This window comes from Platalea leucorodia (assembly GCF_965183815.1).
Source record: "Platalea leucorodia genome assembly, chromosome: Z".
NCBI lineage: Eukaryota > Metazoa > Chordata > Aves > Pelecaniformes > Threskiornithidae > Platalea > Platalea leucorodia.
In genome coordinates this window covers 59490730-59505520 of record NC_138858.1, presented here as the reverse complement: position 1 = coordinate 59505520, position 14791 = coordinate 59490730, and the positions used below count along the sequence as shown (strand labels likewise).

The 14791-nt window shown below is 35.3% G+C and overlaps 1 protein-coding gene across 5 annotated transcripts in view; it reads left to right on the top strand.

Moving 5' to 3' along the window:
* Nucleotides 1-12966, top strand: part of CHD1 (chromodomain helicase DNA binding protein 1) — a 58674-nt gene extending 45708 nt beyond the window's left edge. For 4 of the 5 annotated variants that reach the window (XM_082336497.1, XM_082336498.1, XM_082336495.1 and 1 more), the window contains 10 exons: nt 652-802; nt 1821-1943; nt 2337-2474; nt 4775-5038; nt 5468-5608; nt 7625-7803; nt 9693-9789; nt 10003-10060; nt 10972-11182; nt 11385-12966. In XM_082336497.1, the coding sequence (XP_082192623.1) occupies nt 652-802; nt 1821-1943; nt 2337-2474; nt 4775-5038; nt 5468-5608; nt 7625-7803; nt 9693-9789; nt 10003-10060; nt 10972-11182; nt 11385-11748 (1726 nt within the window). In that variant the 3' untranslated portion in view covers nt 11749-12966. The remainder of the gene's footprint in view (nt 1-651; nt 803-1820; nt 1944-2336; nt 2475-4774; nt 5039-5467; nt 5609-7624; nt 7804-9692; nt 9790-10002; nt 10061-10971; nt 11183-11384) is intronic. The other variant, XM_082336499.1, reaches the window with a different exon arrangement.
* Nucleotides 12967-14791: the final 1825 nt, after the last annotated feature.

Below are 14791 nucleotides of genomic sequence, written 5' to 3'. Positions count from 1 at the left end.
TAACTTTTTTCAGACAACTGACTCAAAGCACGTTATGACAGCATTGTCCCTCTATTGTCTGTAAGGACTGGCAGCAGTAACCTGCGCCATATCTGTTGTTCTTTCTTCCCTTGCCATTGAAGCCAGTACCAGCTTTTGGCTTTTCAATTACATTCACTGGGGACTGTGTTCTGTTACTAATAATGACTAGAATTCAGGCTTACTGAGGAGCTGCTGTGTGTGTCATCTCTGCTTGAGCGCAAAGCAGTATCTCAAAGTGCAGAAGTAGTTGTTTCTACCCTCTGAACTTTTTCCCTTGCCACTTTGTGTATCACAATCCCTAAACTGTCCACTTAGTTAGCAGTTACACTTGGATGATGATTTATGCTTTCGTTCATGGTTAGCCAACTCTGTGACGCAGCTCATGGCCACAGACAGATAGATGTCTGTTCTTCATATTTTAGTCTTGATCAGCTTTAAAACACATCTCAGTGCTGATTTCAATAAATATTTTACAGAAATGTTAAGAAAATATTTGGATTAATTTCCTAAATATACCAGCATCTTAGAGAAAACAAATCTAGTTACATTACTTCTAGTGTGTTCTCTTCCCCCTTGCTAAGCTTCAGAAGTGAAAATCCCTTATTTGTCTTTCTAATTTATTTCTGCTAGATATGTCATCCCATGCCACACCAAAGCTGCTCATTTTGATATAGATTGGGGTAAGGAAGATGATTCCAATCTGTTAATAGGCATCTATGAATATGGTTATGGCAGCTGGGAAATGATAAAAATGGATCCTGATCTTAGTTTGACACAGAAGGTATGTCATCTACAACATTTCATCAAGGACTCTTTTTGTTTAGGTAACAATGCTACTAAGAACAGTTACTGAAAGAGCTTATTATATGATGACTGAAATTGCAGAGATATTATACGTCTGTTGTACTTCTTAGTATCCTTCTTGTGGTATATTATTAGATTTTAAGGTCTTGTGTATTCGGTTGAAGTATGCCTTATTGCAGTCAATTATGTTGCCATATTTCCATGTAATTGGACCCCTGCCATTTGACTTTTTCTTTTCAGTATTTTCCTTCTCTACTTTTAGGTGTTCTAGTTTTGTCCATTTTGTGTTCTTGAACTTTTGGAAGGAAGGTTTTTGAAAAGATTTGATTTGGTTTCCCCATCCCCACTTAATCCCCAGGTTCTTCACTTGAAGCTGTCTTTCACTCACAACATGAGAACAGCTGTACTAGAATTAGTTCAATAGATCCTTAGTAATAGCGAGCAAGAGGTATTGAGGGAAAGACTGCGGTGAAGTAAACTTTGTGACAGTGCCAACAACCTATAGTTTTGGGATTTGAGGAGCCAGGCTTCTGTCCAAATCCATTTAATTATGCTTCCTACTCCTGCCTTACATTAATTTGCCTGTTTTTTTGAAACCACCCATTTATGTTTTTGGCATCTGCAAAATCCTGTAGTGAGTTCTGCATTTAGAAGTTGAATGAGGCAGAGCCAGGAGTTCTGTGGATGACTTACTGGAGCTCAGAATTTCTTAGATAGAGTGGAAACAGAAATCTGAGGCTGGTTTCTTGAGTTTGTTTTAAACTGTGAGGCAATTTCCAAGACTCTGCATTGGCTGCGCGATTGGAGAGAAATAAAAACATTTAAGAAATTTTCCATTGCTTCAAGCATGCTGGTATATTTGCTAGGTATAGTTGAAGTGGGTTGTTTTCCACCTTCTTTTATGCAGCTTTTTCTGTTCTGTGTGCTCCAGGCTATCGTTTTCCAAACTTGATAATATGTACTCATAGCTGTTATACTACCATTGTTCTCCTCAGATTTTGCCTGATGATCCAGATAAGAAACCCCAGGCAAAACAGTTACAGACCCGTGCAGACTACCTCATTAAATTACTGAATAAAGACCTTGCAAGGAAGGAGGCACAAAGGCTTGCTGGTGCCGTAAGTAAAATTTAGCATTCATTAGTGAGATAAAACAATAGTCTTGTGGGCATGTCAGCTGATCCTTTTCTTTTTCTTTTTTAGTTCTGCTCTTTTTCTTTGTATAGTATTACTCTGTATTGCTAATCATATTATGAGATTAACTCAAGAAATTAATTGCAAGTTTTATATTGTATTATTCTCTTATTATTTGTATGTATTCTCTACTGTTGCACTATGCTCTATCTCCAGTCCTGAGAAAAGTGGTGATCGTAGTGGCAATAAATAAAATAAAATGAACTTCTATTTGATGTAAAAAAAAGAAAAAGAAAAAGAAAAAAAAAATCTGTTTTTGCAACTGCGGTGCAAAGATGCTTGTCAGTTGACATACTAATGAGACCAATTTGCATTCAGGGCAATTCAAAGAGGAGGAAAACAAGAACTAAGAAGAATAAAGTGATAAAGGCTGCAAAAATAAAAGAAGAAATAAAAAGTGATTCTTCGCCACAACCCTCAGAAAAATCTGATGAAGATGATGATGAGGATGACAAGGTAAATATCTTTGATATGGTAAAGATGGCCATTCCGTTCTTCCTGTTAGTATCGATTTCTATTTTATCTTCTGATTGACTTAATAAAATTGAAGCACTTGAATGTCATCCTTTTCCTGTGGCCCCTACAGTTGATGTTGCATCAGTACAAGCACATGGACGACTGTATCTGTTTTAATTTAATGATAAGCCAGTAGCTGAGGAATTATGAATAGTTTTCCAAATTATATTATACAAAAATGTTGTGGTCTAATTACAAGTGGCATTGCTCAGATTCAGCATTCTTTAAAGATTTCAGCATTGTATCTGCTAGAAATGTAACAAAAAATTATAAAACTAATGTTTCTGGCTAATTGTGTTATTACTACTGACAGTGATTCTTCAGGTAAAGTTTTTTGTTCAGGCTCAGGAAAAACACATCAAGCTCAGTTAGAATGAGCAGCATGAATAAATGGTATTTCAAGACTTGCATGTGAAAGCTATATATGGCATGGCTTTCATTATCCAAAAAGACTATTTAACCAACTATTTAACCTTGTCGTGTACTTCTGATGTGTTCCTTTAGGCCTTTGCTTTTGTTGGGTCTTTTTATTTCTAACATTTATCACACAGCAGAAACCACTAGAAAGAGAAATGTAGGTGAAGTTTAGTGTGATGTCACACCTAATTTTATTACTTTGAAAGTAGCTGAAATAAATCAGTGCAGAAATACACATATCATTAAAATACTACTTGGTTTAAAATAAACTGAATTGGAAGTGTCTTACGTAGCCATTTTAAACTATTACAAACCATTGTAATTGTCAGCTCACTCTAGATGAAAAAACTTACACAAATACATAGTTAAAACTGAGTCAGCCTTAGAAGGACCATGATACATCTACAAAAATAGTCATTTTCAACCAAAGCATTCCTATATGTATTTAAATTGTACTATGAATAATAAAATGTAAAGCCAGAAAAAAAAAAAAAACTTTGAATGTAGACTGGCTTATATTTATAGATACAATAATTTTTCTGGAATATAAGACTAAGAGGTTTAAGTGTTGTCAGTGTAAGTGTTCCCAGTAAATTAACATGGGCAACTGAATCCTAAAACTAAGCAAATTAAGTGTTCAGACTACTTAAAAAAAACTAGTGTTAGACTCATCTCCACTCAAAACAGAAGACACTGCCAATCAGTTGATTGATTTGTTACGTTTTGCAAAAGTGCCTAGAATGCTGTCCTCTTTTGCATCCTTAATAACAGATATTCATCACTTCAATACTTTCGGACAGGGGCTAAGAATTGCACTTCTGAAAACTAGACTACATACAAAAATGGGCTTTAACCACCTAAACAGTTGACTTTAGCTATTTAGCTGCCATACCGTGTGCAATATTTAAAACTTCTGTATTTAACTGCTAAAACGTTCAAGAAGCTTGAAGTCATTAGATTTTTCCTGGGAAATTTCCGTGATACCTAAATACTGAAGTCCTGGGTGGGCTGATTACTTGATACCTCATCTAAGTAACTTGTTCGGATTCATGTATTAGGCATTCTTTCATCTGTTTTTCTGCAATGGAATCTATTTATGCTTTTCCAGGGGTACTTCAAATCAGTTCAGAGATGATAATGATTCTTGCACCTATACATAATACTTCCGTTACTTATTATAGTATTTTTCTGTGTCCGAAAGGATTTGAGTTTCCATCTCAAACCTTCTAAGTTAATATTATAAAGACCAGTGGAGTGGTATTTTGTTCACCTTCAAGTAATTAAATGGTCCCCTATCGGACAATCTGTAACTAAGACGTTTTTTTAAGCCCAGTAAAAAGAACACCTCTGGAAAAGAGAAAGTTGGGACTTTGTTACCTTCTCCGGTGAATGTTTAATACAGGATTGATAAAAAGTTACTGGGACAAAGCTAACTAGAACAGAGGTCTTCTAACATCCCATCACTTGAGTGTCCTGACCAATCAGCTCAGTTTTGCGAGACCTACTTCCTTACAGTTTTTAGCTCTTCAGAGCCTGACTACCTTTAGAGGGACAGAATTCTAAGTTAATTCTAAGTTAAATGGACATAATTTCTCACCCCCACTACTGCTGCCAAATCAGTACTTGCTTTGTCACATCAAGGAAGTAAGTGAGTAGTTCTCATGTTTCTTTACAACTGCATTAAGTTCTATTTGATAGGTGTTAAATCTATGTCCAAAAAGAAAAAAAATGCAAAGATAAAAAGTATGTTTTAATCTGATGGTTACAAAACTTGTATAGATAGGAACTCAGTTTGATGTGACATATATGCTTGCGTATTGCAGGATGAGATTGTTTCAGTGAAACATCCACATAAAAAAATTAAAGCAGAAAAAGAAAATGAAGAAAAGCCTGAGCCAGATATTGGTATAAAGAAGGAAGCTGAAGAAAAAAGAGAGACAAAAGAAAAGGAAAATAAGAGGGATTTGAAAAGGGAGAAAAAAGAAAAAGAGGATAAGAAAGAATTAAAAGAAAAAGATATTAAAGAAAAGAGAGAAAACAAAGTAAAAGAATCCACACAGAAAGAAAAAGAAGTGAAGGAAGAGAAGGTAACTAGGTTTACTTATCTTATATAGCACTAGAAAAGGCCACTAGGTTTTTGTGAATGATTTTGAGATGAAAAGGTATTTTGGATTTGATCAGTTGTCATTTCACTGAAGTCTTTGACATCATTTGAAGTTTTATTTTTACTACCTGAAACCATGAGGACAGGCATATGAAATGGGAAATTAAGTCTTCAGTGATCTGTATCTTAGTTGGACTGAGAGTACAAGTGTGTGCAAGAAATTCTTATATTCCTTTTCCATTGTCCTTTTCCATCCCACAGAGAAAGTGAAATGTACTGTCATTGAATGTCAGCGTAGTGTTTATTCTTACTATTGAAGAGAATGTGGTAGTTACGGAGATTGTCATATAATATAGGATAATTCCAGAGCCAAAATAAAGTTTACTTAAATATTTTTATATCTTGTTCTTAGGTAAATGAAATCAAATCTGAAAATAAAGAAAAAACTAAAAAAATTCCATTGTTGGATACTCCAGTTCATATTACTGCAAGTAGTGAACCAGTTCCTATATCAGAAGAATCTGAAGAACTGGATCAGAAAACTTTTAGTGTGGTAAGTCCTTTTTTGATAAGTTAGTGGTTTTACTTGATAGTCTAAATGAAGACAATTTCTGATGTTCTTGATTCTGTTATTGGGTGCAGTAACACAAGTGATCTTTTGCTAGTAAAGTCTCAGATCAATGAATGTTATTGACACTGTACTAAAGTAATGTTTGTCTTCATTCCAGCAGTTTTATTTTGTTGTTTACTGTATTTATGCAAGATAGTAGGAAATCTTATCCAGTGGTCTGTGTGCTGAATAGATTTAGGATATAGGCTGTAAAGATACATCCTCAAGAATAACTTGTGTATCCTGCTTCTTAAAGAGCAGACATGAATGAACTTCAGTGCAATTGCTGGAGTATCTGGCTTCATCTTATCATACATGCCTTTTATTCTTTGTAAGATAACAAGAGAAAATAAGTTTCAGCACTTCCCTCCTGAAGTATTGCAGACTTAAATTAGTAGACACAGGAAGGAACAAACGCTAAAGCCTTTAGAAATATCTTGCTGACACCAAAAGAATTTCATTTAATTAATCATTACTTCTGACTAAGAACAGAATCAATATTAGAGGAAAAAAGGTATGTACACACAATTTATGTAAAGTTTTATAGGTCTGCTGCGGCCTTTGGAAAAGTGTCAATGACTTAGTTTGAGCAGCCACTCTCCTGTGGGTGTTTCGTCATTTAGATTTTAAGAGTTTGTTTCTGCCAGTCAGGTTTATTGGGGCTGTTATGGGTGCTGGCTGTAACATGCAAGTAAAATTCTCTTGAGTATGGCAGTGACTGGTCTATGGTTTGTTCTGAACATTCCAAGTAACTCACTTGTGACTTGCAGGATCAGCCTTGAGTGATTCAGGTGTGGCTAAGTGACAGAAAATCACTTTATTTCCATGTACAGTTACATTTTTCTGATCACTTCTATACTTAAGCAGTGCACTTTGTAAGCTTGCTTTAGAAGGCTACTTTAAGCTGTAGCTAATGCAATATGTAATGCAGCTGCTTAATTACGTAGGGGCATGAGCTGGCAATGGAACAGCTTCCTTGATATGTCTGAGTTGTCCCTAAATGCTTACATGGTAATGGTGATATTCCATTTCATTCCATTCCAAACATTTATTTGGTTTTAAATTTTTTTTTTTTTTTTTTTTTTTTTTTTTTTTTACCTGCAGACTTCCTTTTGTTTTTACTGGGAGTAATTCGAGGTTGGGTCTGTTTATAGAACAAAGTATTTTTTTGTCCAGGCTTTTTTTCCTGGAATGTATGTTCATCATTATGCCATGGTCAGATGCAGTCTAATTAGCATATTTAACTACACTTTCAAATGGAAATTACTGCTGTGGGTTGTTCAGGCTCAACTAATCTGTCTCTTTGTGACAAGGAGAATATGCATTTCATCTGTTCACTGTGGCATTGTAGTTGGATGGTATTCCTAAGCAAGTATCTGTAATTTAAGTCATGTTAACTGGTTTTATCTGGATATATTATAAAAACCTTTGATTTGAAGTGTGAAAATTCAAGAACACATGTATGACACATCTTTGTTGCCATCACTGTTATTACTAATCTAGGCATACCCAAACTAGCTTTACTCTAGATAGCAAAAGTTCTGCTAGTGACTGAGATTTAAAAACTGCTCAGAGAAGCAGTATTGATTTTCTGCTGAATGCCAGGTTTAATTGTTGCAGAAAGTATCTATTTGAAATGTACTGAACACTCTCATATTTAATTTTGACATAGAGTTTGTGTAGCTTTCAAGGTGCTAAAAAGTGTAAGTCTTGTCCTATATGCTTGTGCTGAAAGTTGCATTTTCTAGCTGGGTTTAAAATACAACTTCTTCCAAAAGAAAGCTGTAAAACGTTTTTAAGAGCTGTGAGCAAGTCTTGTGTTTCATTTGGCTTTTAACAATACTGTCTTTGCCTGTGTGTTTGTGTGTGTGTATATATATATATCACAGTAAAGCGTGGGTCATGTTTCAGAATTCTTTTTTTCTTTGAATTAATACATTCCTTTTTTCCATTTTACAGTGCAAAGAAAGAATGAGGCCTGTCAAAGCAGCATTGAAACAGCTGGATCGACCAGAGAAGGGCCTTTCTGAAAGAGAGCAGCTGGAACATACCAGACAGTGTCTAATCAAAATTGGGGATCACATTACTGAATGTCTAAAGGAGTACACAAATCCTGAACAAATTAAACAGTGGAGGAAGTAAGTTATTCTCCTTGTTTTTTCTTGAAAAATGAAAATCTATAATTGCTTCTATCAAGCAGAATAGTTTTCAATTATTTCTCTAGTTTCTTATTCTCCCTTTCTTGTATCTTTCTGCTGTCTTAAATAGGAATCTATAAAAAGATACTTACAGGTGGTGCTGACTTCTAATGGATTGACCTTTTCGTACTGAATAGCAATGCATTTTGTCCAGTAGGTGGAGTCATCTCACTTACAACTGACAGCAAACACTAGATAACTTGTTACTTAGACTGTGTTTAGTGGAAAAGCATTCTTACCTTTAAGGATCTGGTTTTTTCAACTTTGAAGTTGTTTGTGGTTTTTTCTTTTTTTTTTTTTTTTTTAATTCCTGCTATAAAATAGGCAATTCTAAATTTGTGCTGAACTTTGTATGATTTTGAGTTGCAGAATTCTTTATTCTTTTTAAAATATACTCTAAAATTGAATTACGTATTACATATTAACTATGACTTGATAAAAGTATTTGTCATAACATACTCAGGTGTATTTCAAAAATGAAAGAAGAGTTTACATCTTCGAGGTGAAAATTTTAAAAAATTAAGAAAAATTGTTGGTTTGTAAACTTACATTTCATTGTTAAGTTCCTATTGCAATTTGAGTTACCTTTATCGGAATGTGCACATTAATCTTTTATGGTTGGAAATACATCCTGCACTTCCATATACAAAAGTCTGTTAAGTGTTTCATTTTCTTGAAGACTTCTGTTAATGTAGAATGCTTCTGCTGTTTTTATGTTGCTTTACTTCAAAATATTAAGGTGATCTGAGATACAAAACCAAGATCCATGTCTTACATTTTGGTAAATGTTATATTTTTTCAGGTGGAAACTCATAATAGAACTACTATTCATAATAATGTTACAATATTATACGTAGATTATTAAAATATGTATTTCAGCTATCTTTGATAAGAAGTATAGTTAAGCTACCTAGCTTATATGAAGTTATACAGGTGTCATTAGGCACACCATTGAGTGGCTGTCTACTTTTGCAAACCTCTAGACCAAAATTACAACGTTTAAATAATGTTTAAATAATCACAGTGAAGGAGCAGGCTGTTGCTTCCTGAGCCTGCATGCTTCAGATACTTCTGAACACTGGTATTCTGTAGTCTCTTTTAAGCATTCCACCTGTAAATTTGATTAAAAGAATTCTAGACTTTAGATCTATTACCTGTGATCATAAAAGCAAATGTTTTCTTCAGGGTTTTGGCATCTTGACAGCAAAAGTCTCGATTTGTTCTTCTTTCATTTCTTCAGGCACAGATTAGGCACAAATTTATTGTCATGCCACTTCCATCCTCTTTCACAGTTCTCATCTGGTTTCAAAAGTTTTGACCAGGCTTTGGAATTTTGTGGGAAAATTCTCTCACTGATATTTTAATGAAATAAGGCTTGTAGGTCAAATGTCTTAGACAGTAAGAGATTTCAAGGGGTTTTTTTACTTACTTTACTTGCTTAAATTTTTATTTACTGAGTGGTAAATACTCAAAATTCAAATAAACTTTCAGAAGACGTATATAAACTGATAGCTACATTTTTAAGCAGTTTCACAAATTATTCTATTAACACAGTTGTTATTAGTACTACTTCCCATGCACTTTGCACTCTGAAGTACTTATGATAAATATTACAAAGTGACAAATCGTTAAAGGAATTAATCTTTCAAATGTTTGAAATACAGCTAGGTAATGTTTGCTGTGCAGCTAGGCAATACTGTGTAAATTTTAGTGTTTCTGGTTTACTGAAGTACTGTTCAAATAATTTCAGTTAAATCCATGTTCTGTTGCATAATGCAAGAAAAACAAATGTATACAAGAATTATAACTTCTCTTTTCTTCTTCCTCAGAAATTTGTGGATTTTTGTCTCTAAGTTTACAGAATTTGATGCCAGAAAGCTGCACAAACTGTATAAACATGCAATCAAAAAACGCCAAGAGTCTCAGGTAATGTTTTCAGACCCTTTCTAAATACACAAATATATATTTTAAGTATTATAACTCTTTTATCAGATTTAAAGGATTGTAAGGAACACAGAAGTACACTTCAAGTAGCATTTGTGTTTTTAGTAAAGTAGTCTCTTTTGTTAGGATATTTTTCTAATGAATTCAGATGAACTTTGGGATTTAGCAATGAGTTTTTGTACTTGTCTCTTTTAGCAACACAATGACCAGAATATTAGCAGCAATGTGAATACACATGTAATTAGAAATCCAGGTAAGAAACCTTGAGTATATTCTTGTGTTGATATCTTAGTTTTCATGTTTATTTCATGTCACATCTCTCCTAGATCCGTCTCCCACACTGCTAAGTATCAGAGAGATACACTGATTGGCAAACCTTTACTAGTTCGCTGATGAAATCCAGCTGAGTGCAGACTGAAACTGGTACTTACTAGTTTTAGTAGCAAGTTATTGGACCATCTTTTAAAAAAATTTTGGAAGCATTTTTTGTGTTTGATTTTTGGGAGTGAGAGAGGTCTACTCAAAACCTGTAAATTTCTTGGAAATTCTGTGCCCACTTGTGGCTATTGTAATGTCACTACCATGTAAGAAAGCAAGCTATTCCTTGAAGTCATAGTTTGTAATGAATTACATGGGCTGTCTTTTATTGTTAACAATAACACTGATTTCTCTATGCTCCCTCACCTGCCTTCTCGTAATACTTGCTTTTATCTTGTGTTATGTAACACTTCGAGTATATTTTCATGGACTTAAAAGTCTTGAAAGTCGTTCATTAACAAGGTGTACCTTTAAAACTCTTACTCATGCTAAGGCCACCCCTTCTTAGAGAGGAAGTTGCTATCATTCTGTCTAAAATTGCTCTACTAAAAGCACCTCTACTCACTGCTCATTTGGACCACATTTGGCTTCACAGACTGAATGGAGAGGTTGAAAAGTTCAGTTTCCAAGTCCTATACATCTACATTCTAGCTTGCTTCCCTCTTCTGGGTTTCTTTCAGTTCACTCACACTAGTGCATTTGTCTTTCAACTATTTAGATCTCGTTTCTGTCAAATTATAATGTCACTTTCATACAGCTTTACATCTGACAGGTTGAAGTGCTGTTTGAATTAGGTGAAGAAAAGACTTTATGAGACTTCCTTTTAACTTCTGCTTTATTAAACAGATGTGGAAAGACTAAAGGAGAATACAAACCATGATGACAGTAGCAGGGACAGTTATTCTTCCGATAGACATTCTTCACAATACCACGATCATCATAAAGACAGGCATCAGGGAGATGCTTACAAGAAAAATGACTCTAGGAAAAGGCCCTATTCAGCCTTCAGCAATGGAAAAGATCACAGAGACTGGGATCACTACAAACAAGACAGCAGGTGAGTTTCTTCAGCAATTTAAAAATCTCTTCAGAATTCCCTTTTTCTTTTTGTAGTACGTGTGTAGCAAACACCAAAACATCTTTTTTGAGTAATGCAAAATTGCAGAGATACCTCTCTAATGCAATTCTGTTGATTTGACATAATTGTGGCTCTTAATGTGTGTTCAGTAGCCCTAATACAAATAATTTCTATTTTTTAGATACTACAGTGATAGTAAACATAGAAAGCTAGATGACTACAGGAGCAGAGACCACAGGTCAAACCTGGAAGGAAGTTTAAAAGACAGCCGGGCTCATTCAGATCACCGTTCCCATTCAGACCACAGGATACATTCAGATCACCGTTCCACTTCAGAGTACAGCCATCATAAGTCTTCTAGAGATTATAGGTACCACTCAGACTGGCAAATGGACCACAGAGCTTCGGGTAGTGGCCCAAGGTCACCGTTAGATCAGAGGTCTCCTTATGGTTCAAGATCTCCCCTAGGACACAGATCTCCATTTGAACACTCATCAGATCACAAAAGTACACCTGAACATACATGGAGTAGCCGGAAAACATAACGAAGACTGACATTTTCTGGACCTTCTTTTAGCCATATACAGTAAACTAACACAGTAATTGCCTTACATGACTTGAAAGATATGGACTGGATATTCTATCAGTAGCAGTATTGTTACTTCTTTCCAGGATGCAAGGTCTATTAACCCAACAGAAGAAAAATATTTTTGTATTTAAAGTTTATGCTGCACTGTGCTGCAAATGTTGCGGCACTCTTTTTTAAGAAATGGAAGATGTTTACTTTTACAGGGACCTCAACACTGCCCCTTTCAGACTGGATCTTACTATAAAACTCTTCATGTCAAAGTGATTTCAGGCTGAACACATTTTAAATTATGTTTGTAAATGAACTTTTAAACACTGACCTGTGCTCATATTTCAGGAAGTAATGAGGAGTTTATTTTCTTTTGTTTCTTAGTAAAGAACTCTCAAGGACTTTGTTCACTTTCCAAAGCTACTTGTTTACATTGTACACTGCGACCACCTTGCCGCTTTTCATCACAAGCTTGAATATTTAAATTCTGTACCTATAACTGTAAAATAGCCAGGATTTCTCCTGTTTGTGATCAGTTATAATGCCTTTTTACAAAACAAACAAACAAAAAAAATAAAAAAACCTAAACACACAAACAAATGGCTGTAAATTATTGTAAATTAATTAAATGAGCTTTTTTCCCTCTCAGGCTTTTTCTGACTGTTCCTTTCCCCACCAACTCAGGCCTTCTTGTCACAAGTATGAAACAAAATCAGTGTACTTACATGTTTTAATAAAATATCTTGATGGAATCACTGTTCAGAACGTAAAAATGGGGAAAGGGAACATTTTATTCCATTTAGTGCTCCTTTTTTTATTGGATACTTTAGATACATGTTTTGGTTTTTTGGGGGTGTTTCTGTGGGTTTGGTTCCCCACCACCACCCCATTAAACTGTCAGTGTTGTGATTGTTTGTAATGAAATGGTAAGAAACATCCAGCTAAACTGTGCTCTGGAAAGTTTTTCAGGTGCATTGGTTTTAAAGAAGGAATGTTAAATATCTGAACGTTTCAGAATCCAAATCAGCCAAAATGTATTGTAAATCCATTTGTGTTCCCTCTTCAACATGGGCAATAATGTCAAATGTGCTATGCAGCCAGTTAATATTTTAGAAGATTTGAATGACTTTATTGACAGAATTGTTACAATGCACACTGATTGTACATAGATAACTTCTATCTGACAAATTAAATTTAAACTAAAAGGATATGTGGGCTCTTTGTAGTTTTCTGCTGTTTTTTTCTACAGTGTTACTTTTTCTCAGGTTTACCCATAAAAACATTAAGCTCTTAAGTACTATATTTTAATACTCAAATGTGATATTGGAAAGATATCTAGCTTGGCATGATGTGGTTGGAGCTATATCTGTTGCTCCAATTTTTCTCTGCTCTTGCAATGTTGAGCATTTTTTCCAATTAAACAGGTTTATATGAAAGCATTAATACAGAGTGAGAATTTGTCTACAGAGTACCTCTTAGGATCTCACTGTAGGCATAGTTGCTGCACGTTAAGTTTCTCTAATGTAGGCTGGGACTGAATTAATGCTGCTTCATTTCTTAACTCTTCATCTTCCCAGGGCCTGCTGTAGGGTTTTGAGTTGCTCTGGTTTTAAGCTTAATTGCTGAAGCAGTTTTTAGGCAGTAGGGTGGTGTCTGATAAGGTTGTGCATGCGTGCCATGCATCTTCTCCTTGCAGTGGTGAAAATCTAGAAGTTGGAGCATCTCCAACCACTGACTGATTCTTACTGCTTAAGTAGTGCATATATCCATCAATAGAGCACAGAGAGAGCAGTCCCACTAAGCCTGGTTCTCCATCAGTGTAACTGTATTACAGCATTGTGGCTGAGTCTAATGTGACATGGTTAGTCTGCATCTGTTTTTGTTAAAGCTATCTCAGGTCTCTGAAACACACAAGACAAAATAATTACCTGGTGGCTTTGATGATTAGGATCTTTGGCAATTAGTCTACTTAGGCTGTGTTAAATTCAATCATATTTACAGATTTACAAATCACATTTGCAACAGTTTATTTTTTTTTCCCCTCTGGTTTCAATTAAGTCTTAAGTATAAAGTTTGTTGGTGAATATTAGCCTCCATTGCTTATGAGGCTGACTGTTAAGGTGTATCTTACTATTTAGAAGAATCCCTGTATCCTCTGCAGATAAGCCATTTATAATTCATTTTCCATGCACACAGATTTGATCCTTCTTTTGTTCATTTGTAATGAAAGGTTTTCCAGGAGTGTATCCAGTTCCAAAGCATCCATCAGATACTAATGTTGCCTGTTCGTAAGAGGTTTGGGGAAGTAATAATTCTGGTGACTGCAAGAAAACTCCTCGTATGGCTGTTGATAAAGATTCATGTGTTCCATCTACCATGCATGAAAGTCTAAGATCTCCATCTTAATCCTGTTACGTATTTATAGTCTACCATTCCCAGTACTACCTAAAAAGAGTAAGTTGTTGGTCAGTCTGAAAAGGCACATTAAAAAAAATGTATTGCTGCTATTAGTTTTAAGGACAGAGAAATGCATACTCTGACATTGCCATTAGTTCATCAGCTGCTGTGTTGGCATCATCATTTACCTGCTCACAGTCTGTGTTTTCCACATTTTGATCTTCAGTGCAGATGTCCTGGTGTCTGAGCAGCACTCGAACAGCTTCTGGTTTCTGAGAGCCTTTTACTACTATCAAGAACAGGACTTGCAAAGGATTCAAGCACCCGCCACAAATGGATGGCAGTTTCTGCAGAAACATGATGCTCCTATAAAAGGAGTGTGTGCCAGCTGCCCTTTGAGACAGGGACTGCACAGTGACCTGGAGCACTTGACTCCCTAGGCTGAATACCTTTGATGCCTGTCTTCCTTCTTTTCGGAGCTCAGTTAGCTTGTTTTGTCCCTGTATGATGTTTTGTTACCAACAAATGGATCTTGTCACCTCCACAGCCCTTACTGTTTAGCTGCAGGTTTCCCATTTAACGTATAAAATCCCAGTGAAGTACTCTCATAGTGA